General features: G+C 34.4%; 1 protein-coding gene across 1 annotated transcript in view; it reads right to left on the minus strand.

The window, feature by feature from the left end:
* The window catches only part of Trpm (transient receptor potential cation channel, subfamily M), a 610,587-nt gene that overhangs the window by 56,192 nt on the left and 527,618 nt on the right, over nucleotides 1-26,777 (minus strand). The window contains exons 10-13 of the mRNA XM_085944074.1: nucleotides 10,044-10,230; nucleotides 8,913-9,171; nucleotides 7,215-7,401; nucleotides 5,621-5,810 (exon numbers count right to left, since the gene is read on the minus strand). Coding sequence (XP_085800200.1) covers nucleotides 5,621-5,810; nucleotides 7,215-7,401; nucleotides 8,913-9,171; nucleotides 10,044-10,230 — 823 coding nt within the window. The remainder of the gene's footprint in view (nucleotides 1-5,620; nucleotides 5,811-7,214; nucleotides 7,402-8,912; nucleotides 9,172-10,043; nucleotides 10,231-26,777) is intronic.

Here is a 26,777-nt window from a genome sequence, read left to right on the forward strand (position 1 = left end):
TTACTATTGACAAAGCGTATTGGCGGGATTGTTTTTAGAAGTTTCCTCAATGTAATTTATGGCTCGATGACATTGAGCTACTTTACAAGCTGCTTTTCGTTGAGTTTAAAAGCGGGTGAGTCAGTTAGTGCGATTGTGATGATGACACACAAAACTTTCCACTCGCTCAGAAAGAAGCCAACAAGCTAGCGATTTGAAATCGTTATTTTTGGTACTATTTTGACAGGATGTATTTAGTTTTTTACCGGCTGGTTCGCCACTATCGCTCTACTGTGCAGACGCAGATCGGCCCACACGCCAGCGTGTAACGTGTAAAGTAGCCCGGCTTTCAAGTTTTCTCGGTAGATTGTTTACAATCTGCTTGTTAGCTTGTTCGATGATGACACTGGGCTTTTTTGCAAGCAGATTGTAAATTCGCTAACAAGCAGCTTGTAAAGTAGCTCAATGTCATCGAGCCATTAGTGATAAAAGAATGTTTAAGTTGACAATCTGTTAAACAATAGTTTGAAATATAGTTATCTGATTTTTCTACTAACTGAACAGCATTTGTATTCAATATTAAGTATTCATCGAGTGATACAACATACTTTACCTCAAAATGAGCGAGATGTAAGTTTTCTTGTTTAATTTTTCGTGTTGTACAATTGTTAATTGGTTTCGTTATGTAATATTGTAATGTTACATTGACATATTAATATTGTTTGCGTATGTATACATAACATACCTACTTAATAATATTATATTCATTCAAAAAAAATCGGTGTGTGTACTAATGTACGCGCGTTAGAAGTTATAATTTGGCGTAACAAAACTTGCGATAACCTAGATTCTTCGACTAGCTCTTAATTATCTTGTTAAATTACACTCGTAAGAAAACGGGCTGCTTATTGAAGCACCGTTGTTTTATTTCTATAAATTTTAACTTATATTAACTAAATTATATAATTATTTATCGTTGCTTTTATTTTTAAAGTAACAACTGCCACTATGCTGTTTAAATTGTTTGTTTACGTAAGTAATTGCAAATGGCCGACAATAATAAATTCACTGCCAAGGCAACGGAACAATTTTAAACTATAATATTATACTGTATAATCGTCACGATTGAAGTATCATACTGTGGCGTAAAGGTAGTGCTTTCGGCTGATAACCGAACAATCGGTGGTTCGAATCCAATCGAATGCGTTTTTTTTCGTGTGAAAAAATAAATTATGTGTTACATGTCACACGCCAAAAATACACTCTGATCTGATTTCCCAAACGAGCTAAAAGAAGTATAACTTCAAAAATGTGTTGTACTTTACCGCTCGTAGGCATGTTTTGACACGTAGGGGAGAGCAGGTAGGATTCGTACACAGGGAGCATTCGTACAGTGGCGATATCTTCACTATCCAATTCATTGGCGTGCTCACGTTTGTGTGTAAGACTCCCGCTCATACGCATAGTGTAACCGCGGGGCAGGGCATCAGTGCGGCCAACAGCTTCAACGGAGCACGCCGATACGTGTTTTCGCTCTACGTAAGTATTTTTTGTATTCACTTTTGAACACGCTTAACTGTTATAAGTTTTGCACGAATGTTATAAGTGACTTAGTATAGTTTATGAAGTGATAACTTTGTTTAATATGTAAATAGTCATTTTAGGCTAACTATAGCGGTTATTTTTATTTTCAATTAATTTGTTGATTTCTCGGTTTGGGGTACCTTCGTGCAGTTATGAGTGGGGTAGATTCGTACTGTACGAATGCTCCCCATTCCTAACTGCGTGGCAGTAGAAAGATTGTTCACCAAAAATATTATTGTTACAGAACCATGCCGCGAATATATGTGAAAAAGGGGACAGGAACAGGAGACGTTGATGAAGATGCAATGATGCAAGATGCAGCCGTTAGAATCTACGTAAGGTTGACAATCAACTTCTACAGCGGGCCAAGATGCCAATGTGCCAGAAACTCTACTTGCAGAAACAGAGATTACTCAACAAGATCTTCCATGGAGCTCAGCTCCAGTATCACCCTCCTTGCTATCACCTACAACTGCACCTGCATCTTCATCAACTGTAGGATTAATAACTCCAGAAATTATCCGGCCCTATCCCAGAGTGGACAGAAATGCGTTAAAAAAGTCGAAGAAAGGAAAACTACCAGGAAAATCGAGAATATATACAGATACCCCTGAAAAAAATAGACTAGAAGAAATAGAAAAAGCAAAACAGTTGAAGAAGCAAGAGCAAGAGAGGAAACAAAGGGCTAAGGAGATGTAGCGAGCATTACATTTACTGTCAGATACAAGAACCAAAACAAAGAGACAGAAGAAAACTTCAGGGACAACTAAACCAAAGAGGCAAAATAAAACTGTAAAGACTGATAGTCAGGATGAAACTGATTGTGAGGATGAGGCTAATATGAGTTTAAGAGAAAGTTCTTGTTCTCTCATCGAAGAGACGTCTGAAGGATTGGATACTGACAATGAAACTCCAGTTACGTCAGAGAACACCAAAGAAGAACGCTTTGTGATAGTAGAGTTCAAGAAAACAAAGACCGTTTAAATTATCTTGGGCAGGTGCTTAAAAAATATAGTCCCGTTGAATACAAAGTTTTATTTTTGAGGAAGAAGCCTCATACCTGGAAATTTGTCTTTCCCACTACCAAAGATGAAGGAACAGTTTACATATCAGATGTGGTATGTGTTTTCCCGTTATCAAAATCTGCTTTTACAGCAAGAACAGCCCGGATAATATTTAGCTTCGGAAAAGACTTATCTATATATAATGTTGGATAGTACAACTATTAAATACGATTAAGACCTATTACTCTAATGGTTAATTTTATAATGTTGGTTTATTCGTTCCTTTATTAACAAAAAAATAAATAAAAGTGTTATGTTTTTATGACTAAGTAGTTATAAGCACTTTAAAAACAATAACTGTTAATTATTATTACATGAAGGCTGATTCTGTGTTAGTTTTGATCTCAATACATGATTATATTAGATTGAATAAATAGCATTTTATTTGACTGTACGAAGGTTCCCCATTATGTACGAATGTGCCCCACACTATGTACGAAGCTACCCCACGTGTGGGGTAGTTTCGTACGTTTTCCATTTTTCAGAAAAGTTACCGTAGCTTCGCCATGCTGATTTGTATCTAAACTATACTTCACTATTATTAAAGCCAAATATATTGGATATATAACAGCATTGAAGTTATTTTAAAATATCTTACAGTTTTGTTTTTATACGGCTTAGAGTAAAAAGTGTACGAATCCTACCTGCTCTCCCCTAGATATTATTTATATTACCATTCTGACTCGCCTAAAATTACAAAAAGTGATACCTACTCGTTATTTTATTGTATTTCTCGAGGACAACAGATGGTTAAATTAGTTCACTTCAATTTAGGTGTAATTACTGCAGAAAGATTGAGTGACGCTACCGCTGTTCACACTAATTCCTTAACTAATTGATTTTACCTGAGAAACCTTAAGAAATCCAATCCAACGAAACAATTGCTGTCTCAAGTGATCACTTTCGTCGAAGTGATGAAAATGATTTGATTTTGGACGAGAAAACATAACATAACATAAAAAATCATTTGATTAATAAGCATATGAAAAAACACATTAAGATAAAATACCGGAAATCTGGCTATGGAAAGAAAAAAAAACAACTGAGAGCCGCTGGAAAAGAGTATAAAACTGCGACGGGAAATGTTGTTCAACGTAGGAAACGATTTAATGTTTTCTGCAGAAAATGTACATATAAATGCAGTGATAGATTTTCGAAGGAAGAAAAGGACATGATTTTTGATAAATTTTGGAAACTCAGTGAAAACGATGGCAACCAAGATCAACAGACAATATATTTCAGATATTAAACTATTGAAAACTTCAAAAGGCAGCGTGTAAACAATAATTCACACAATTTTATTCATTTTGTATCTCCAGTCCAGTTAATTTGTCCTTACTTAATAAAAAATAATCTGATGTTCCATAACTATTTTGATTAGGTATAATATGCCTTTTAAGGACAAAAACACTGTTAATTTTCACTAGAATATGGTTTTGATTTAATTTAACTTTCACTATTATATTGTTTTGTCTTATATAAGTTTAAATAAAATATTATAAACATAATAAAATTACTTTAATTATAATTATTTCCTAATAAACCCACACATTCAAGGGCGAATGTGCAACTGTTTCGTATTTTTATCACACATAAAGGTCGAATATCCATTTAAAATGATTTTTCTGACCTTTTTATACAAGTTTGTACATTTTTTTTACATTATCAAGACAGTATTTCCTCTAAGCTTTATTATGTATTTGTTAGAAATTTATAATCATCCATAGGTAATTAATAAATAAATGTCAAAAGTTAAAAATCCTCCTCCTGTAAAATAGCATTTTGGTTGATTCGCCCTTTTTACAAAACACCGACGATATATTATAAATTTTTAGCCTTTTTTGCGTCAAATAAAAAGCTGACTACACACGCAACTGTTTAGTCAAAAGTTCTGTAGACTAGTGATAAAGCCGCTAATATATTAAAATAATTATTACTATGCATACCTTCACAATATACAACAAGATGGCCGTGTTTCAGTAATTTATGTAATAAAACAATTTCTTCATTTTTAATAAAAATTACGATTATACTGTCCGACAACAAGAAATCGGCAATAACAGGAAATCGCTGTAGTCGCGTATAGAAGACTTTTCAGTGACGTACCTGTAATGCCGGCAACGCGTGTATAAGTAATGAATCGGCACTCCTTTTAGATGAAACCCTTTTTCTTCTTCGCAATAAACCAAACGTATACTAATAATAATTCTAACATCACTCGTGATCGTTTTAGACATATTTTTATTATGCAAAGCTTCAAATTACGTAAATCGATAGATTTGTATACCACGGGAGCGTAAAATGAAATGATAAATTTGGGGGCGTTCCTCATTTGAAAACGGAAATGGGATTAGCTGCACATCGCATCTATTCTATACACAAAACTGCTATCGGCCGCTATCGAGGGTAGTTTTTCATATTTTTGTATCGAAGTATTATAATTTTTACAATAAATTTGTTGTAATTGTTACAATAAGTGCTATGTTTTAACAGCACCTCTCCTGGCTGTGCTAAATGTTAGAGCGAGATGGACAGTTTTGACTGTTTAGACGGCTAACTTATTGTAACAATATAATGCTTCAATACAAACATATGATAAATTACCCTCGATAACCGCCAATAGCAGTCTTGTATATATAATAGATGTGCTGGAGGGGATTCTTAGTTCACAGTTTTAACACAAGTTCTTGTTCGACAATAGTCATCAAAATATCCATTGGAACATCCTATTTTCTTTCTATATTAATGATTTCTAGCCTGGGACCTCGATCAATATTTAAATATCTCAACAAATACCAATGAAATACCCAGTGGCAATTCAAATTCTTACATACCTGTCAACCTGTCTACACGAGTTTTAATAATACAAATCTATGTAAACAAAATTCTAAAAGATATTTTCAATTTTGGAAATAACCACCACTAAGGGCTAATTGAATTTCCCATTGGTAATCCAGTAGTTTATTTACAAATATAACTAAATATTCATTTACCTTTAGTTTCAAACTCCTTGCCGTAATTTCTCAACTCTTCGTATATTTCCGTTTCGAGATCGTCCTCAGCCGCCTCGTGGGCCATGGCCTTGTAGAGTTTGCATGCGGCCAGTGCTTTAGCGAGGGCCTCTTCTCCGTGGGTCCACATCAGCAGCGCCATCTGATGCCGTTTTGTCAGCACCGCCCACATCTATTGCATCAACAAAAAAATATTACAATTATTTACAATAAGAATTCACCATTAAATATGGTTTCACATCAAAGAGTTTCGACTATAAATAGGAATAAAAATAGGGAGAGAGTCTCATGTGCTTTTGGTATTATATTATAACACATGATACCGATTCCACGACGTTATTAGTGTGGTTGAATCGGTAGCCATAGTAAAATTAATATTTTATACATACGTTTTATTACCATGTCCGATCCTAAGATCATAATATGGGCCTCCACAGAGTGTAAAGATTGTATTAACAGATTTTTTTGTTTTTACGAGAAATGGATGTCGGCCATTTGCTCAACCTTTTAGGTCCATACTTTGGTGCAAGCACACATTGAAAAACAATATGTGAATTTGCCAGACCCGGTATTTGAATCCGGGACCCCCAACAATATAAGTCGACGCAGTAACCGCTCGGCTATCGTGGGCCAACGTTAAAAGTGTTGAAAAAATAGTGGAAATAAAACCATTTTAATAACAGCTGACAATGGCGGCCTTTTAAGATTTCGTTGTTATAGCGCTCGTACACATGCATGGTATTATTGTCGGCAATTGTGCTTATTTTAAACTGTCATGACAATAACTGTTTACACGTAAAAGTGCTGACTGTCTCTCCAATCTCATTCTTCAAGAGTAAGCGAGTCGCGAGATTGTCATTTTATACTACTATCTGACAGGTTGTATTGAAAATCGGCAAATTATTGCAACACGCATTTCGGCAGCCGCAAACAGGGCCAAGTACCTGAACGCCTTCCAGGAAATTTAAGGCTACCTTGAACACCGACCGGCGCTCAGGGAGAATTAAAAATCTCTCGAGTAACCCGCACCCCTTGCCAATCTGCTCTGCGGCCACGTGACCCTAACGCGAAGTGAAATGTAAACCAATCGATAGTTGCGTGTTGTTAAATAATATGTTCATATCGCCCACGCCAATTTGAACGCTTTCTAGTATCAAACACGCGTTCTATGATAACGTCACTTTATTTCAGTCATGCTGAACCCATGTATTCCAAACCTGTATGATCTAGTGTAAATAAAAGAAAATAGTTCCGGGTGGAACTGTAAAATTAAAAAATTTTGTGTTGTAATTTATCCTGTCTGGCATGATGTCATACATAACCTCTAACCGAAGTAATGCTGATGAAGGCTTCTACCAGCCCACACATGTGAGTCCTTCTTCTCGGTATTAATATATATCTTTATAAAGTTATTCAAAAACTAACAAGGAAAATTTGAAAAACTACCATCATTTTTGTGCTTATAAAGCAGACTTTTGTCTCTCTTGTAAAATAAAAATGTTGTCACAAATGCAGTTGCAACTTTTATAAGATAATTTTAGTGGCATCTAGTGGTAAAAAAATAAGTTCAACTAACCAGTAGTTCATTGAATGGATAGTCGAATAGCGCCATCTCTGTAGTGACCGGCATGAACCCCGTTACGAGACTGAGTGGGTTGCCGCTGTAGTGCCGAACGAATGACGCCGAATTCCGGTGGACGTTTGCGTTTTTGTTCATCACCTTCGCGTATATTGGCCTGAATTTTCTTCTGGTATAGTATGCTCTGAAAAAAAAGAGTAGGTATATATCTTAAAATTAGGTTGTTTACAACATAAGCCGTCTCTATAACATGAGTATTTTGATAAACTGTATTAAAAAATGATTGTATTCAAATACAAGCATTATATTAATTAATTAGTCTTGTTAATATCATAATTATTAATAATTGTTATAATATCATCATCTGTCTGGTTCAATCTACTGGTGGATGAAGACCTCCTTAAGCTCTGTCCACTCTTGAAAAGATGACAGTGTTATTTCCAAAGCGTATGTGACCGTGTTTCCAGTTGGGTCAGTGACGTCCGGTGGGGGTAGGCAGATTGAGCGTCGCTTGGGGGCGGCAGTTACTCGAAGGGCGGCAAATCGAGAAGAATCATTTGGTATATATAGAAGTAGCTACCCAAACTTAGTAACAACGAAAATATCTTTCAATTAAAAAAAAATCAGATCACTGGTTTTATCGGGTTCGCGATATCTGGTTTACTTCCGTTGCCCTTCGACGTCCTTGGTGATCAGAAATGACACGTGCAGATTTGGGAATAATTAGTCTGATATTTTGTCAGTAATGTATCCATACAACAGATTTCTTAGATATTGGACTCATGAAAGGATGATAAAAATATTGTATAAAAAAATGAGGCGGCATTTTATCTAGGGACGTCACTGAGTTGAGTTGTCTGAACATATGTTTAGGTGAGATTGAATTACCTTGATACAATATAATAGGCCGCTAAATACTATCTGTAGAGTGTAAACGCCGAAGCTACAGAATACTAGTATGGTCTGGAATGATGCAAGAAGATTGGCTAGCGACAGTGATTCTTGGAGGCGCCGCGTGGTGTCCATATGCTCGAACTAAGCGGCGGATATGACCGAAGAATAAAAAGTATCACCTTGACAGACACCATTTCCAAAATGTAATCAGGTAGTGTCAGATATTCATTTTTTGCCCCATCGGCGAATTTGCATCTCGCGAATGTAACTTCGCCCAGAACTCTACATTGCATACTACACGACAGTGTGACGAGTGTGAATTCAATCTGGCGAGTGTACTTTGTAGTATTTTTGAGGCTTGTTGTTCATTGGATCATTATTCTACCATGTAAATTACAGTTACATTACAGTTCGCCGTGAGCTTTCTTATCGGAAAGAGATGACCGTATACTATACGGTCTCCAATTTTAATAGATTAAATATGAACATTAATTCAATTTTCATAGCTGATTTTGGCAAAATTCATGAATGTGAAAGTGAAAGTGAAAGAAGTGAAAACCTAATCTAACCTAACCCAACAAATAATCCAGTATATCGGCTATTTTCAAAATTTGTTTGCTGCTGGCTTCCTGTAAAGTGTAAACCGACAAAAACCGTGTTTTATTTAGACATGAATTTTATGTCAGTACTATACGACCCAAAGAGGTTGATCGGTCTTTAATATACAGCCATCTGCATACGTACAAGTTTCCGGACACGGTATATTCCATAACAAATAAAATATTTAAGTCTTCAACCAACCTGTATGCGCCCCCCATCAATTTGTTGATGACCAGCCCTACATCGTGAAGAGTGTAAAGATACCCCCTGGGAATATGAGGCCTAAGGTCTCTCAGGATATGCCCGAGAGTATTGCTTGGTCCCTGCCTCGTGTTGTACAACTCTTCCAGTCGGGGTATTGTAAGGAACTTTCTCATGGAGACACCGTTTTCTAAGAGCAGCTTCACAAAGTCTATGCGGTCATGCTCCAGGGCTTGCATCATCGCCTCGTCCAGGGCGCCTGGAAAGAGAAGAAATACGTTTGAAATCTCAGAGCAATAATATAAAGAGAGTGGGTATTGTTCAGCTATATGAAGCCGTGTTTCTTGCGTATAACGCACAGTAGAATCTCAATTTTATATATTATAATATAACCAATAGAAAAAATCTTTTTGATCAAACCTGCATCTCTGGGGTATCGCGCCCACGCACATAGACCACTGTGTTAAAGGAGTCATACTTAATTGAGTTCTTGAGATTCTATCGTTTACCATGTTTCTAGCCGAAGGCATATCTTTTATTATTTGAATATTTATTCTTTGCTTTCAAAATTTGATCATGGGATCATTTTAACCGCACTTCTTTCATATATTCCCTATCACTGAACAGTTTTTCATTTTTAACAATTATGTTTAAGGCAAAAAAAAACAAGCAGCTGTTATATTTGAATGACAGCCAATACATTTCATTAGGTTTATTGATTGAATATTTTTATTAATAAAACCGAAAAAATACGCATTGCTATATCGTCATTGTAATAAAAGTACATCTATTTGTATTTTTTGTGTTTTTTTTTTTTTTAATTTTCAAAATAAAAAATTTGGTTGCCATATCAAATCATCTCGCGTACCATATGTTATATGTTCGACATAACTGTTATAGTTGTTCTAGGTACTATAATTCGTTTACAATATAGAACACCTTCCGTTAAAAAAATAATAATACCAGTTATTCTGCAAAAAGATTCGAAGATAATTTATCCGCACAATACTCAAGAAGAAACATATTATGTAGGTACACAATAGTAAAAGATATGGGCGCAAATAATCCACATGATATCTAACAGAACCGAAAAGAAAAATAAACAGTTGGATCTCATCATGTTTGACATACCTGGTGGCCATTCCTGTCCATAGACGAAAATCTCAGACCTGGCGATGTCCACCCTGTTCCATGTGAGGGCCAAGGAGAGTTGTTCTGAAGGCGCGAGGTGCTGCGATCTGAACAGCGCCGTCAGAATCGTCTGGTCAAGCTCCTGGCCGCCGCCTTCCGCGCGTTCTTGGATCCTGAATACTGTTATCTGGAATAGAATTAAGGTTTCATTAAATGTTGGTGCCGCAACGAAGTTTGCGTCAATTTGCAGTGACGTGTGGCTTAGCCATGGCCCCCACATCTTGAAGCAGGCCTCCCGACCCATCGATAGGGTTAAAGGCAGTGAGCATTTTTACAGAATCATTTTCTACATGTTGTTTTAGGTAAAATTAAGGGTTTTCCGTGTATTTTTAGAGGCGTAGAAGAAGAGGCAGGCCAAAGATTCGCTGGTTGGATGGAGCTGCCAGTGACTGCCGTATTCTGGGGGTACCGAATTGGAAAGCGGCCACACTGAATAGGGACAGGTGGAGGGAGCTGTTGGAGGATGCCAAGACCCACACCGGGTTGTCGCGCCCCTGATGATGATTATGATGATGACGAATATCGACACACAGTAATCAAAAATTGCATCACACAAATAGACATTTTAAAATGTTAAGACATACAAATGAAATAGCGTCGCAGGCGACTCTTTCCCCATTAGGGCAAATTTGTGAAGTGTGTTTATCTCCCGCCACGCCGCCCCCCCAAGGGCCCGAGCCCCTAGGCTAGAGTCCTGTCAGCCCCCCTTTTGGGGGCCATGGGCTTAGCTCTAAGCAGGATGCGCAGTAGCGAAATTCAAAAGAGAGATCATTTGAATTCCTCCATTCTCACTTTTGTCTCCAAAAGAATTTACGTATGCATTTTTGTAAAAATAATATTGGCATATAGGTATATATTATTTATGAAATGTACATATATTATATTTAACACTACAACAGTTCATGAGGCCCAATAACAGTAGTATATCGAAACAGTAGTGCAGTAGTCACATAATTTGAGAAATATATTGCGATCTCACCAGAAATCGAACCCTGAGTCCCCGGATGAGAGCCCAGTGCTTTCTAAATCTACCTCGACCTTAAAACTATAAGGAATAATTTTCTTCGAGCATACCAGATATTGATATAATATTATACTTGCGTGAAATGAGTTTAGATGGACGTTGTTTAAAACAACCTTTAAATACTACCATGTACCTACTTATATTATAACGATTTTCTATATTTTTTTGTATAAAACTTGTTAATACTGTTACCACATATTATTTGTCCACTCTTCCTCCATGTCATGTTGTGAACGTCTTGAATTTATAATTAAAAAAGTTTATCGTATCTAAAATTAATAATTTAGAAAATGGAAAGCATGACATTTTCTTAAGAGCCTCAAAGATATTCTCTTGTCACTATTCTCATTTTCTTTCATTGGTAATTCTGAGTGTCCACTAGTAGGCGAAAGGGAGTTTTATGAACAGTTGTGATGGTTTTCTTTGAGAGGGATTAGTTTGGATTTAGTAGACGAAAAATAAATAATAAATGATAATGTACTTTTTGACATTCGTACAATTGCGTCGTTGGAGGATTACGTGGGAAAATCACGAGTCACAGGTAAAAAAAAAACAGCTAAATAAAATATTATAAAAATAGCAGTCTGTGATTATATCAAAATCTAATTTGTGATTTCCTACTCACTTTGGTAAATTTCGGAAACAAAAAGATAATTCCTGTAATTATTGTAATGGCGACTGGGCTGTACGAGAACTTTACTGTCAAACCGTTTAACAAGCGAATTTTATGTTTCCACAAAATTACACACGGAAGCCACACTAGTGTCATTTTATTATTAATGTGAATAATTACAAGATAAAAAGAACTTTTTATATACTTACCACGTTTTTAAAATTTCTGTTGAATCATATAAACTTGACAATTCTATGTATTAATAAATACTTTTTTTGTACTTGATAGAAATACTGAATAAATTAATATAAAATACTGAAATGTCATTTTGACATTTCATAATGATTTCCATAGTAACGCACGTATATATTAATAATTTAGTTGCTAGGACCCCCATAGCAACCAACAATAATAACTTTCCATACAAAACAGAATTAACTGAAAATGAATTCAATTTTCTTAAATATGGCTAAAATTATTAAAAGAATGCATTGTAATCGTGTTCTGATATATTCTAAAAGTTCCAAATGTCTATCTAGTCGGGAAGTTAGTTAAAAATCGATTGCAAGATTTGGACAAACAAGAATACGAGCTAATAAAAACGTAGTAAAATAAAAAATAACAATGCACCTCTAAAGGTGGCAAATAAGACAATCAAGAATAATACATTATGAGCAAAATAAATTGATAATATAGTATTTCCAGTTTGCGTCGTGGGTCCCATGTTCGAATCCTGGGTCTGGCAAACACACATATTATTGTTTTCGAATTTGTGCTTGAGTCACAGTATGGACCTAATAGGTTGTGCAAGTGTCTGACAACCATTTCTCGTAAAAACAAAATCTGTTAAGGGCGGACGTGCTCAGCGTGGGAAAAAATTAAGCTTTTTTCTATTTTCAAAGCATGATCCTGTACATACCTTAAACGTTGTAGATAATCTATTTATATAATTTTGAAGCCTTATTATCCTTTATATTTATTTTAAACATTTGATGACTGCATAAAGTATGTTTATTACATAAAATAGTATTATTTTAAACCTCTCGCTCTAATGTTTTAGAATATAGTCATATTTCGGTACAAAACTGTGCAGTGGTGTTAGAATTTTTTACATTTATTAATTTTTAAACGCATTTATAAAACCATTAGTATAATTTATGACGAGATAATTTTAGTAAAATATTTACGATAAAAAATTATATTGATAATCTCTGTTATCCCAAATTTGACAAGAATTAGGCATTTTATTATTCAAAAAATGGGCAAGATTTACACATTTGAAGATAATTCTAAAGATACTCTTTATAAGCTATGTCTTTGACCATTCAAGTGTGATAAACATCCTACGAATAATGATTGCTTTATAATAATTATTGACCTAAGAATAAGGTAGTGATTTTTTGAAATACGCCATTTCTTTTGGCATTCCCCAGTGGTTAAGCTACAACATACGGCCGTAGCCATAAATTGATAAACTATAATTGAAGTATGGAGTAAAATGATGTTGACGCGCGTGTTTGAACATGTACCGTTTTAAAAATGACATTAAAAAAATAAAGAAACCGTATTAAAACAGTGCAAATAAGAAAGAAATATATTATGCAGTATCACAAAAACAGTATAAAATGTACCTAAATAGGTACAAAAATTATAAAGCATGGAAGCACATTTTAAAAATTTATTAAACAACGCCCACCTATAAATACTCATCCTCACGTACGTGGAATATATCAACATCTGAAGCGATTTTCTTGAACAAAGATATTGCCCTCGAAATTGGCATCATCAATCGCAGGTTAGTTCTGCACCTTAGGAGAACAAAAAACTGATGCTCCCGATTTCTAAGATAGTTATCAGAGATACACAAACCAATACTACCAAAAAATGGCAAATGGTTCTCATTTACACCACGTATAAGTCGAAAAAAATATTGGTATTTTCCAGCATTTAAACTACATCTTATTAGCTTGCTTTGATTTTAGATCGGTTTGATTAAATTAAATATATAAGTATTTCTTTCCGGTACTATACCTATACTAATTATTCAGGTAGGTACCCACTTTTCTTTCGTAATTACATCCCTAAATATCTACAGGTAAAGATTTTCATTAAAAGTAAGTGGCTACTTAACGATACAGTTTTATTATCGGAAAATTTAAAGCTTACAATAAAGGACTTACATACTTAATACTTTTGCATGAATTTTCATTGTTTCCGTTTGCGTACCCATTGGTAAATGGTTGGGCCATTTATGTTCCCATTCCACTCCTTATCTCCTCACCCACCTCCTAATCCCCAGTGTTATTGTCACCAGACAATCAATAAGCAATTACGGATGATGAGAGACGGTGTTGCAAATAACATTCAGTTGCATCTCGACAGCGGGCGTGTGCGGACTTCTAATAGCTTTCCGTCGCTTAATCGATTCACTCAATAGATACAAACTCATTCAGAATCTATCATCACCATCACATATAATCCATAAAACTGTATCACAAAGTGCGTGAGTGTACGAACCGGGTGACCCAAAACAACAATACCGATACTCGAGTGAAAGTTGAAACCAGACCACGGAGCCATCATACATCATCACCAAGGTCAGTGTCTGGCATCCTGTTCCATCGCCACCACCCCTAGATCCGACCTCCTCATCTTCCCTTAAAAATAATTACAGTTTTTTACATAATTACAATTTTACTGACACTTCAACTATTCATAATTTGTTTATTGTATTTTTTGTTACATTTGACTTGATAGGTAGGTAATGGAGTTTTTACCTACTTTATTGTATTGATTTATTATATAAACTAGAGTAAAGAGAGTTCGTTGTCAGTGTCTGTTTACCTTTGGTAAGTGTACACGGCGCCTGAAGATGCCGAAAGGCGAAACCCGGGTCGCAAAAAAACGACTTAAATTGAATAGTACAGAGCTTGAATCCATTAGAATTTAAATTCAAATTCCATGAAGTACCTTCAGTCGATAGTATTAATATTAAATTACAGTCCACTCAAAAAGCTCAACCAGTAAATATTATTGGTAATATTTTTATTAAAAAAACCGAAGAAAATACGCATGGCTATGTTTTCATTATTTTTTTTTATTTTATATAATATTATATTTATTTCTAGAACTTTCTTGTAATAAAAAATATGTGTTGGGAAGTCATCAGTTTTTCGTGAAACTTTTATTGTGAGCAAGGTTCACCCCTACTGCACATAAAAAGGTCCACTTCGAAAGTATTTCATAATATTATGCTGTGCATAGAACGTGGTAATTAATCTTATTACATAATGCCTATAATGATATTTACATTTATTATTATATCGTCGCCCCAAAATAAAAAGGTCACATGTGCAATTTTGACGGTTTTGAGTTATGAATGCAGTTTTCTTCGTAATTTTTTTCTCTACATTATGGGCAAAACGGCATCTTTTGTGAAACAAAATCCATGAATTTACAATTGAGCAAAGAAAATAAAGGTTACTTGTGTATTTGTAAACTGATCTTCATTTAATGTATAGGAAAAAGGTGACATGTACACGATTTTAGGAACTATGTGCAATGTTTACAAAAATAATATAGGAAAAAGGTAACACGTGTAATTATTTAAAAGTGAGTACGGGCCTTTGTACAAAAAAAAATTCGTTGCAGAAAAAGGGCACTAGTGAAATTTGTGAAAGATTTAAAAACATGTTGGCAGTGGACAAAGAGGCCCAAATAAATATTTTGAAGATCACAATAAGCGTAAAGTGGACGCACGCAAATCAAAAGATGAAGATAAAGCTATTCATAAATGCATATAGGAAAAAGGTAACATGTGACTTAAAACCTCTTAAAAATCAAAAATTGACAAATTATAAAAAAAAATGCATTTCAATCTTGAGTATTACGTAATAACCTCTCCACGATTTTTTTTTCACTCCAAAAACACTCACTTAAAATGCGTTTTTCTCAAAACTCAATTTATGCACAAGTGCCCTTTTGCTTTTGGGGCGAAGATATTTAATTCTGAATTTACCAAATGCCAATACTTTAAATCGTTTTTAGTCGAAACTTTAGCAATATGCAAAGAAAACGATATCATCTATGACGATGGCGTATTATATACGATGCGTTTATCATTCTTATAGATTTAAAATGTATTGTAGTCTTAATTTGCCCTTTTGTCAGATCATGATCATGGTTAAACAAGTAACGTTGTGAAACCATTAAAATGTATATTAAGTGTAAATCTATACCTTACTAAAATAGAGATATATTGCTAAATATGATAAATTCAATGCATATCTTAATATAGGTATGTAACATAAGAAAATCCAACCATTAGTCATGAAGATAACGAAAATGTATCATTAATCATTTTCCCAAGACGGCATAATTGAATACGTACCTACCAAAGATTAACTGGATAATTATATTTCATTAAAAATATATAAATCAAAATTAATAATAGCTGGAAAAAATACCTATATAAAGAAAAGAAAATTGAAAAACGAATTTATAAAACAAAGCGAAGTTGGCTGAACGCGTCGTAAAAATGCTGAATTTTGGAACGAGTAGTTTTATAATGACAATTATAATCGCTGTGTTGATTAAAATTGTTATAACCGAAAAATCCGACACCCAGAATGACGGAATAACCGAAGACGACTCGGAAATAATTGATTGCGATTCACTGGACATGCAGGATTATGACGAAGATGACGAAATATACATATTGTGTTCTAAGGATGACGAAAAAGCCGGCATTGACGATTCGACAACGGGTGTAAACAACGACACTGCAGTAATTGACTGCGATTCACTAGACATGCTAGATTATGACGAAGATGACGAAATATACATATTGTGTTCTAAGGATGACGAAAAAGCCGGCATTGGCGATTCGACAGCGGATGTAAATAATGACACTGCAATAATCGATGAAGATTTGAAAATCGACGGAAAATTAAATACAACAGTTGAAGATGGTGAAGGGAAAAACAATACGGAAGGTGACGGAGTGATTCATGTTGAAGAACCTGTTAAGCCTCAGACGTATATCATGTCATACGTCGATAAAGAGGTCGTCAAGGAAGAATTGATGATAATGAGGAAGAGTTGGACTGCGATTTGGTCGGATCTTGTGAAGGTAAGGTCATCAGATGTACTCTTTTTGATACAACATTCATTTGTATTATAATTATTTCACTCATTACTGTGTAGAATCACAGAAACATCCAAGCTTTGAGACAATCGCATTTGTATTGTAACCTAACTTCACCGGGAAACAAAACTAGAGCCATTTTAATAAAAAAAAAATCATGCAACTAATATATTCTTAGAGCTGGCGCCCATTACAACGACCAGCCACTGAAGCATATCACAACGGCTAGTAAGTGTGTAACTATAACTGTAGTAGTTTGTTATTTTAATTTGGTGTGATGTCCAACTACTAAGATTAATTTTATATGGATACATAGTACCTATTTGATTAATAAACACAGAACTGTTAACAATGGTTATTTATTGTATGCACTTATACACTATATTACATTTTGAGGATGTATATATTTAAATGATATTAATTTAGTTATCAATGTGAATTTAGTTTTTAATAGTTTTACATCATTCTCGGACAAACACAGTATGCGAGGAACGATTGTTTTATTGAGAGATTATTTGTGAAAAGCTTGATTTAAAGATTTGATATCGACTATTCGTTATATTTAATACAATCATATAATATGATAAGTCCTAGTGACGAGTACTTAATTATCGTCTGAGGTCATTAGTTACATAATATGTTGATAGATTTATAGTGTATACTGTCAGGGTATGCAGAGAGGAAGCTAGGGTATCGCTGCGGATGTAATAATGTGATATAAGGACTGTACAAAGTCGCACGGGGGTATGAGGGCATTACTGTGCTTAGAAAACGTCGGGGATTAGTTCACCCACCAGCCGTTGCGTTGCGTTGCTTTGGAGTAGCATAATCCATAATTTTCTTCATGGATGAGGATCGTGGTGGACTATTGCTGGATTCTTCATCATTACTTCTGCTCTGCTATCCTTGTGGCGGACGCTATAAGTTTCTCTGTGAATCGTTAACCACCTTATTCCATATATATCCTAAAAAATATATAGCATTGCACTACACATTCTACGTTTGCAATGCGCTTATATGGCTTCTTCGATCACATAGTTTGGGTTAAAGTCCCAAGCTTTTCGTTTCTATAAATTGTAGTTAAAAATAACGAACGAAACTAACGGAAAATATATTGCAATACAATTAAATTTTCAGCTTTTCCATGAAAATTAATTTATGAGCTTTAAGTTAGACTATCGGGGGTTAATCGAAGTTGCTGATGTAGCCCTGATGTTATTATTATCTGTTCTGGAAGGTTGCGTTGAATGTGCGTGATATGGTGCTTCGGGCAGTGAGGAATGATACACAGTGGTTGCATTTCTTGGTTTTGAATGGTAAATAATAAGTTTGGATACACACGGGAATATACCTATAGGACTGACGCATTAGTTTTTATGTTGAGTTGATATGTTTACATTGTAATTTGGAATTTGATGATGATGATGAACGTTATGCGGAGTTGCGCGCATAATTTGACTGTAACGTTGAAGAGCCGGAATGCAACTATTTTATTGCCTGTCATTTCCTATTCGTATTATTATCTATGCTATATAAATGAGCATAGACAATAATGCGTCAGTTGTAGGGTTGAGTAAACCTCAACAAGACACCATTCTCATTTTCCTAGGTTGAAAATTCCTTGCCTTAGGCTTAGACCATTGATGAGTCCTTATTGGTGACATTTATTTGGTAATATTATTTCAAGGTCTTTATCAGTAAGCAGAAGAGTGCAATCTTTTTGACGATGAAGGAATTTGCTGATGACCCGATGGCAGAAACAATACTGATGATGCTGCAGATCGACTGTGAATTTTCAGTCAAGTGGGAGACGATTGACAGGTAAATATAGATAATAAGTAAAAACATTTGAGAAAAATCTAGTTAAGTAGGTTTTCAATTTCAAGTTCAAAAAAAATATATATAGGTATATATATATATTTTTTTTTTTTTTTTTTTACATATAGTGAACATTACAAATTACTAATTCAAGACGTTCACAACATGACATTTAGAAGAAAAGAAAATTTAATAAGACAGTATTATACCTACATATAAAAAAAAGAAATAGATCAGCATTAAACAGTAGAAAAGTGTAAATACAAAAAAAATAGATACAAGGAAGTACACCGAATGAGCTAAGCAGACCTCATTTTAAGAATTTTTAAAACAATGCCCACCTATACTCATCCTCACGCAGGTGGAATATGTCAATATCAGAAGTGATTAGATTGAACAGAGTTATTGCCCTCTTAATTGGCATTACCAATGACAGGTATATATTTGTATGGTGATCGCAGTATTAGTAATAATCAGGCAACACAGAATTAATGTGAACCGAAATACGTAACGGATGTGGAGTAACAGACAACCGATCTCGACTGTGGAAGGATATGGGATAAACATAAACACGTGTTAAGAAAAAGCCATTCTAAGCTTGTCCTTCGTTCTGACAATTGCTCTATGTTTATTCACTGGCGCTCATTAAATATTGGTGTATGTACTTGAAGGATGCAACGCACACTATTGCACGTCTATATTGTGCATTTCATTTTCGAGTATTTGAGAAATGTATTGGGGTATTTATCGGGGGTATATTATGGGGATAGTATACTATCGGAATTTTATTTATTAATCTGTTCGATGTATATTATAATGCTGGGAGATATATTTTATAGTGCACGTAACAATCGAGTTAACATACTATAATGAGAAATGGGTCACTAAAAATTGAATACGTGACTTTGAGTCAATTAGATTCTAGATGGGGAATGAATGATTAGTGATGATGTAGCTGTATGAATAATTTCAATTAAGTTGTGATTATATTGAGATGCATGTCATGTACTGTCACGCTGACAAATTTAGTTTGTTTTCGTCATTTTGTAGAATATTTTGAACGAACACAATGTCTGTAAATTCAACGATGGAGTAACCTGTAAAGGAGTCTCTGTAAATCCAATAATATTTTGAACAGAACACAACCCGAAGACCATAGATAATAGACAACATCTTATAGAAAATACATAGTGCTAAACCGCTAAAAAAACACACGCGATTTTGACATGTGGTACTGTTCGTTTATCAGGAATACAGCGGAAAACACATTTTGAAAATAGCCGATAAGCCGGATTATTAGTTAGGTTCACCTAACCAAACCTAACCTAGCCTTACCCAACCTAACCAAACCTAAACTAACCCAAACTAACAAATAATCCAGTATATCGGGTATTTTCAAAATGTATTTTCAAAATGTATTTTCCGCTGTATTCCTGATAACTGAACAGTACCTGACATGATTTTAAAATGTGAAGGCGTGCAGAAAATGATAAAAAACGTTAATTGAGTCATGCAGGTGTCGATGCAGTGCGGTACGCGTGAGGTGACTTCACTGTTGTTCTGGTGATTTCGGCATATTTCGCTAACTGTAATGTACGTTTAAAGGTTTTAAATGTGCTACGGGATGGGAGCATTAGTCTGATAACACTTTGAAGACCAAGAAAAACGACATTACATAGGTTTTTTTCCCGTAGCGGCAGCCTACTGTGACATCACGTGATAGTACGTGGCGTGCGCCATAATATTATATTTCGCGCTTTATGTCATTCGCAAACGACGCATGTCTAACGCATGTCAAACTAGACTATTATTTAAAAATACATTAAAATTTAAAAAAAAATGTAAATAAGTAAGTACCTATATATTTTTTGCTTTTCCAATTTCGGTGGAGTCATTCTTTGCTTAAAATAATTACCTCTCTCCTATATTATTCAAATATTATTTTACTCAGTGAGCATCCTTAGATAACGTTCCTTTTAAAAAAAATATATTTTTAAACGTTCTTTATTTAAAATTCTAACTTCATTTGAGATTGCATTTTTTTTGCAGAGCTGAAAAGCTTTGCAATAATTCTTTTTAATAAATAGTTTGACAGAGAAGTTGCGTCAAAAGCAAGGCTAAACGATATTTTAATAATAACTAACTAACTTTTGAAAGCAATGAAACGCTTTCATTTCACGAAGAAAGAATCATTTAGAATAAAAGTTTTATAATAGAAACTAAAATAGCAAAAAATAATTTATAAGTATATTGTTATATTATTATTATATTACAAATATTTTATAAGTATACTATTTTTCAGAACACTAAACCAGTGTTCTTCAAACTTTGTTGACTCACGGCTCCGTAAATATTAAATTTTAAGTTTTTTTCGGAGAAACCCATCCTATCCTAATATTCAATGTAGATCAATGTGTTATGTGTTGTTACTTTATGTAAAGATATAGATATTCAATTTTTTCATTAAATCAATCGCATCCTCAAAATTCCTTGGACTGACCGGGTGACAAATGTTGAAGTTCTCAACCGAATGGGGAAGGACCGAGAAGTTCTACGTAGTATCAAAACCAGGAAACTACAATACCTCGGCCACATTATGAGAGGACAAAAATACAGCATTCCCCAACTTGTCATTCAAGGAAAGATCAATGGGAAGCGTAGCAGAGGACGGCGCCGCATTTCGTGGCTTAAGAACCTCCATGATTGGTAAAAGTGCAGCTCCACCGAACTGTTCCGGGTAGCAGACGACAGGGATAATATTGCCTCGATGGTGGCCGACCTCCGCTAGGGGATGGCACAATAAGAAGAAGATTAAATCAAAATTAAAATTAAATCCTTGGACCGACACGTTGTTAACTTCTTCAAACAAATGAGAAAGGACCGAGAAGTTCTGCATACAAAATAACTAGGGTACTTTAATCAAGTTGAGGGAGGATGATAATTATAGCATTCTTCAGCTAACTATCCAAGAAAGAACATACTGTGAAGACGCCACAGTATTGTGACTAAAGAACTAGTACGATTAGTAAAGACTAGAGTTAAATGCTCCGTTCCGGACAGCAGTCGATAATGTTAAGGGCCCACATGCTCAGCGTAGGTCAAAATGGAGCTGTTATGGTATTTTCAGATCATAACCCTGGACATTCCTTAAATGTTGTAGATAATCTATTTATATAATTTTGAAGCCTTATTATCCTTTATATTTATTTTAAACATTTGACGACTGCATAAAGTATTTTTATTACATTAAATAGTATTCTCTAATGTTTTAGAATATAGTCATATTTCAGCACATCCATGTGCAGTGGTGTTAAGATATTTTAGATTTATTAATTTTTAAACGCATTTACAAAACCATTAGAAAAATTAATGTTAACATTATATAGTGACATATTTACGATAAAAAAATATATTTTATAATCTTTGTGATCCCAAATTTGACAAGAATTAGGCATTGTATTGTTCAAAAAATGGGCACGGTTAACACATTTGAAGATAATTCTGAAGATACTGATTATAAGCTATGTCTTTGACCATTTAAATGTGATAAACATCCTACGAATAATGATTGCTTTATAATAATTATTGACCTAAGAATAAGGTAGTATTTTTTTGAAATACGCCAGTTCCATTTGCATTTCACAGTGGTTAAGCTACGACATACGACCGTAGCCATAAATTGACAAACGATTAATGAAGTAGGGAGTAAGATCATGGTAACGCGCGTGTTTGAACATGTACCGTTTTAAAAAAATCGGTTAGGTACATGTTCAAATACGCGCGTTAACATGATCATATGGGCCTCCACAACGTGTAGGTTTGTATTAACAGATTTATATCAGAAAATAGCAGGCAAATAGTCTTCAAGAAAAAGCATTACGTTTAATGTAAATATATTGGCATAGGTGAGTCTTTAGGCTTTATGCGTCACAGATAATAACCCTATCAGGCGGCGGGGGATGCCGCGCCGCGAACCTTTCATTTTGATCAATGTACAATGCTTGAAACCCCTGTAACGAGTTGTAGAGAGAATGCATAATCTGATCGGAGCAATTCTGATGTCAGTTTATACGTAAAGAACCGAACTAATTAATACATTAACAAACAATTTCATTTCTACCCACAAAGAATGGCTGCACCAAATAAGAAACAAAAACTTGGTGGATCTAGTAGTAGTAATTCTGTCAGACAGTTTCAAAATTGGTGGACCGAAATGTATGGCGTAATTAAAAAAAGTGACAAAGCTATATATTGTGTACTATGTTCTGTCAGTGGTATCTAGAACGTCATAATTTATTATATAGAATTCTTAAAAACTATTTTCCCCATGAAATACTGCTCGGCACGTCAGACTGTCGAAAAATAATATTTTGGGAAATTTTGACACGCGTCCTTACAGAAAAGAGTTCGCCAACCCCGTCTTATAGTATTGAATTCAAATCAACCTAAATTTAGTTGTGTAGCCATCTACAGTGTATACAATTATTCCAACGCAATAATAAATTCCCAGTGACTCATATACGGTAAACAACAGTGTATCTGTGTCAGCAGATTGATTGGCGATATTAAATACGGCATCGCAATGGAAAATTAGTCTAATATCCATTCCCATAGTATCATATTATATTATGACTGTAATAATAAATAAAATTCACAACTACTCGTATTTAAACCGCTGACTCGTTCAATATAATTATGTACTGGAATATAATGTTTAGGTATTACTTTCGACTGTATAAATTACGAATACTGATTTATCAAAATGTCACTCGAATCTAAGTACCTGGCTCGTGAGTGGCTCGTAACTATCTCAGTACGTAATATGTACTGTCATTATATTTATACTTTCGTACCGACCGTTACGCTGCAAATAAATCTCGCTCCTGCTTACATCTTCGATTTATTCATCACCATCCTCAACACCATAACCCACACATCGAACACTACAGTTGTATTAGCTGAGAATAATTATTGACCGTGGATCGCTGATCTCAATTTCCATAGCAACATAGATACGATGCTATATAAATATTATTACTTTCCGTACATAGTAAAAACTAAAACGGTATTATTTATACTTGCCGGTTTGAGGGAAGAAAAAGTTAATTAAAACGGCAAATTATCAAGTTTATTTTTTGCAATATTAAATTCAAGAAAAGGTCGTATTTTTTTCACGAAAGCGAGAGAGCAATTTGCCCTCTAATGTTGATTTTAATAATAAAATAAAAGACAGTAGGGGAGAAAGAGATATTCTGCGATATTATACGAAAGCGAAGAAATTAGAGGGAATTGGACGTTATTGCAGGCACTGGATGTCTCCTCTCTGTTTATTAAATTATCAGATATTATCATAAACAAAATTGTATTTACATAACATGGCAGATTTAAATTTAAAATATGAAAAAAAAAAAACAATAAACTATCCCGGATGGCCACCGTCATTAGTATAGTTTTGAGTTATTTCGATTGCTAAATATATTTTTTTTCGTAATCATAGCTGTAAGTAGAAATGGAACCGAACTCAGGAACCGTTAATTCCGAGTCTCGAGAACCCCGAACCGGAAACGATATAACTGTGTATATATTCCTTGATTTACTACACAAAAATCGATAGTCAAAAATAACGCAATTTGATAAGCATTTCATGTAGGACCTACTAGTTTTAATTGCCGCAATTATATAGGAAGCTCATAGCATAATTGGTTAATGCACAGTGGCGCGATAACAGTGGTTATACGGGTTAAAATCCGGTTGAGCATCGTATTTTTTTTCAAATATGATTTTGTCTGGTGGGTATAATATACCTAACTTGAATAACATATAACTACATAACTCCTCAGATATATTATATCTGAGGTGTTTTCAAGTTATGTATGTTCATAATATACCTACCTAATAAATTCTTAAGTATTATTTTATATATTAATACTATCGACCGAAGGTACTTAGTGGAATTTGAATTTAAATTCTAATGGATTCAAGCTCTGTACTATTCCATTTAAGTCGTTTTTTTGCGACCCGGGTTTCGCCTTTCGGCATCTTCAGGCGTCGTGTACACTCACCAAAGGCAAACACACACTGACAACGAACACTTTTAACTCTACCTTACATAGTAAATCAATACAATAAAGTAGGTTAAAACTCCATTACCTACATATTTAGTCAGAGATCACAAAAAATACAATAAACAAATTATGAATAGTTGAAGTGTCAGTAAAATACCTAATTAGGAAAAACCCTATCTTATTAATAACAATACACTCGATAGCATATTATTATAATAAATCGTCAAACCTAATAATAGATCATTATTCTTTAAAAACACTAAAAATACTACACTCAAGAGGTGTACATCGTCAATTCTAAGAAAAATTATTAATGTAGTTAACATATAACCAGGTAGGTGGCTAAAGGGAATTATGTTTTTTTTTAAGAATCAAAACAAACCACATTCGATATTTCTACTGAAATCGAACCTTCAAAAAACAAAGGGGTCCAACAGCTCTGATCATAACTCGCGACATGTAGGTGCGTAAATTAATGGGAAGTTGTTGCAACCTAATCTCAATACTAATTAAATGTTGGGAATCCAACCCTACATCATCGCTCTACAATCCGGAACTGATCAAATTCATCGAAGCTAAGGGAGGACTTCGTCCAGCATTCAACCTACCCCGGCTGATGATGACACAGATTATAATTATGATCTTGTGCAAAATCAGCGACAGTACACATATGCCTACCCTTCCATTAGATTAGTTGAAATATACGTTGTTTCATGCTCAGTCATGCTCAGTAAATATTGAAACAATATCAAGGATTATCTACATAATTTATTTGTAGGGATTATAACAAAACATAAATTATTATACCTACCCTTTATTCAAGCCACACAAGAGATAATATATTATTATGTGGAGAGATATCTACCTACAGAAATTATTCGTAGAGAAAATATCCTAAATATATTTAAAATATATTATAAATATAACGTCTTTGATGGAGGGATCCGTATTGGAGGAGCTGCTTCAGATTGAGATGAAGTAGGAGGATGCGTGGCGACGTGACTTTCAAGCATCAGGCGTAGGGAACTCCCTCATAATTGAGGATTTGATGGATGAGTTTCCTGCTTTTATGCTTCCACGACAATATAATGTGCGTCTGAACCAATTCTGATTTGGGCATTATATATTTTAATTCAAGACACGTACAAATTCAAAGGTAGCATTAATTTTATTGAAAATACATAATATCGATTTTGAATAAAATATATACGCCAGTGCAGGGTCATCATAATTAAATAGTTACAAGATAAAAAGAACTTTTTATATACCACGTTTTTAAATTTTCTGTTGCATCATATAAACTTGACAATTCTATGTATTATTAAATACTTTCTTTGTACTTGATAGCAATACTGAATAAATATAGAATACTGAAATGTCATTTTGACATTTCATCCGGCCATGTCCGAACCTAATAGGATCATAATATTATGGGCCTCCACAGAGTAGAGGTTTGTATTGACAGATTTTTTTTTACGAGAAATGGATGTCAGCCACTTGCTCAACCTATTAGGTCCATACCCTGACTCACACACAAATTGAAAAACAATATGTGTACTTGCCAGACCCAGGATTCGAGCCTGAGACCCACGGCGTGATAGTCCAACGCTTAAACCGCGCGGCCACCGTGGGTGCGTTTCATTTAATATTGATTTCCATAGTAACGCACGTATATATTAATAATTTAGTTACTAGGACCACTCCCTTAGCAACCAATAAAAGTATTTTACTTTTTACGGATTTCCTCCGCAATAACTTTTCATACAAAACAGAATTAACTGAAAATTAATTCAATTCTACTTAAAGACGGCTAAAAGTATTAAAAAAATGCATCGGCATCGTGTTCTGATATATTCTAAAAGTTTCAAATGTCTAGCTAGTCGGGAAGTTAGTTAAAAATCGATTGCAAGATTTGTACTGGATAAACAACCACCGGATAGACAAGAATACGAGTTAAGAAAAACGTGGTAAAATAATATGAGTGGTGGCGCTTTTGCAGTGGACTGTA

The sequence above is a fragment of the Rhyacophila brunnea genome, unplaced genomic scaffold, assembly GCF_057557595.1.
Source record: "Rhyacophila brunnea isolate RB1 unplaced genomic scaffold, BYU_Rbru_1.0 scaffold_16, whole genome shotgun sequence".
NCBI lineage: Eukaryota > Metazoa > Arthropoda > Insecta > Trichoptera > Rhyacophilidae > Rhyacophila > Rhyacophila brunnea.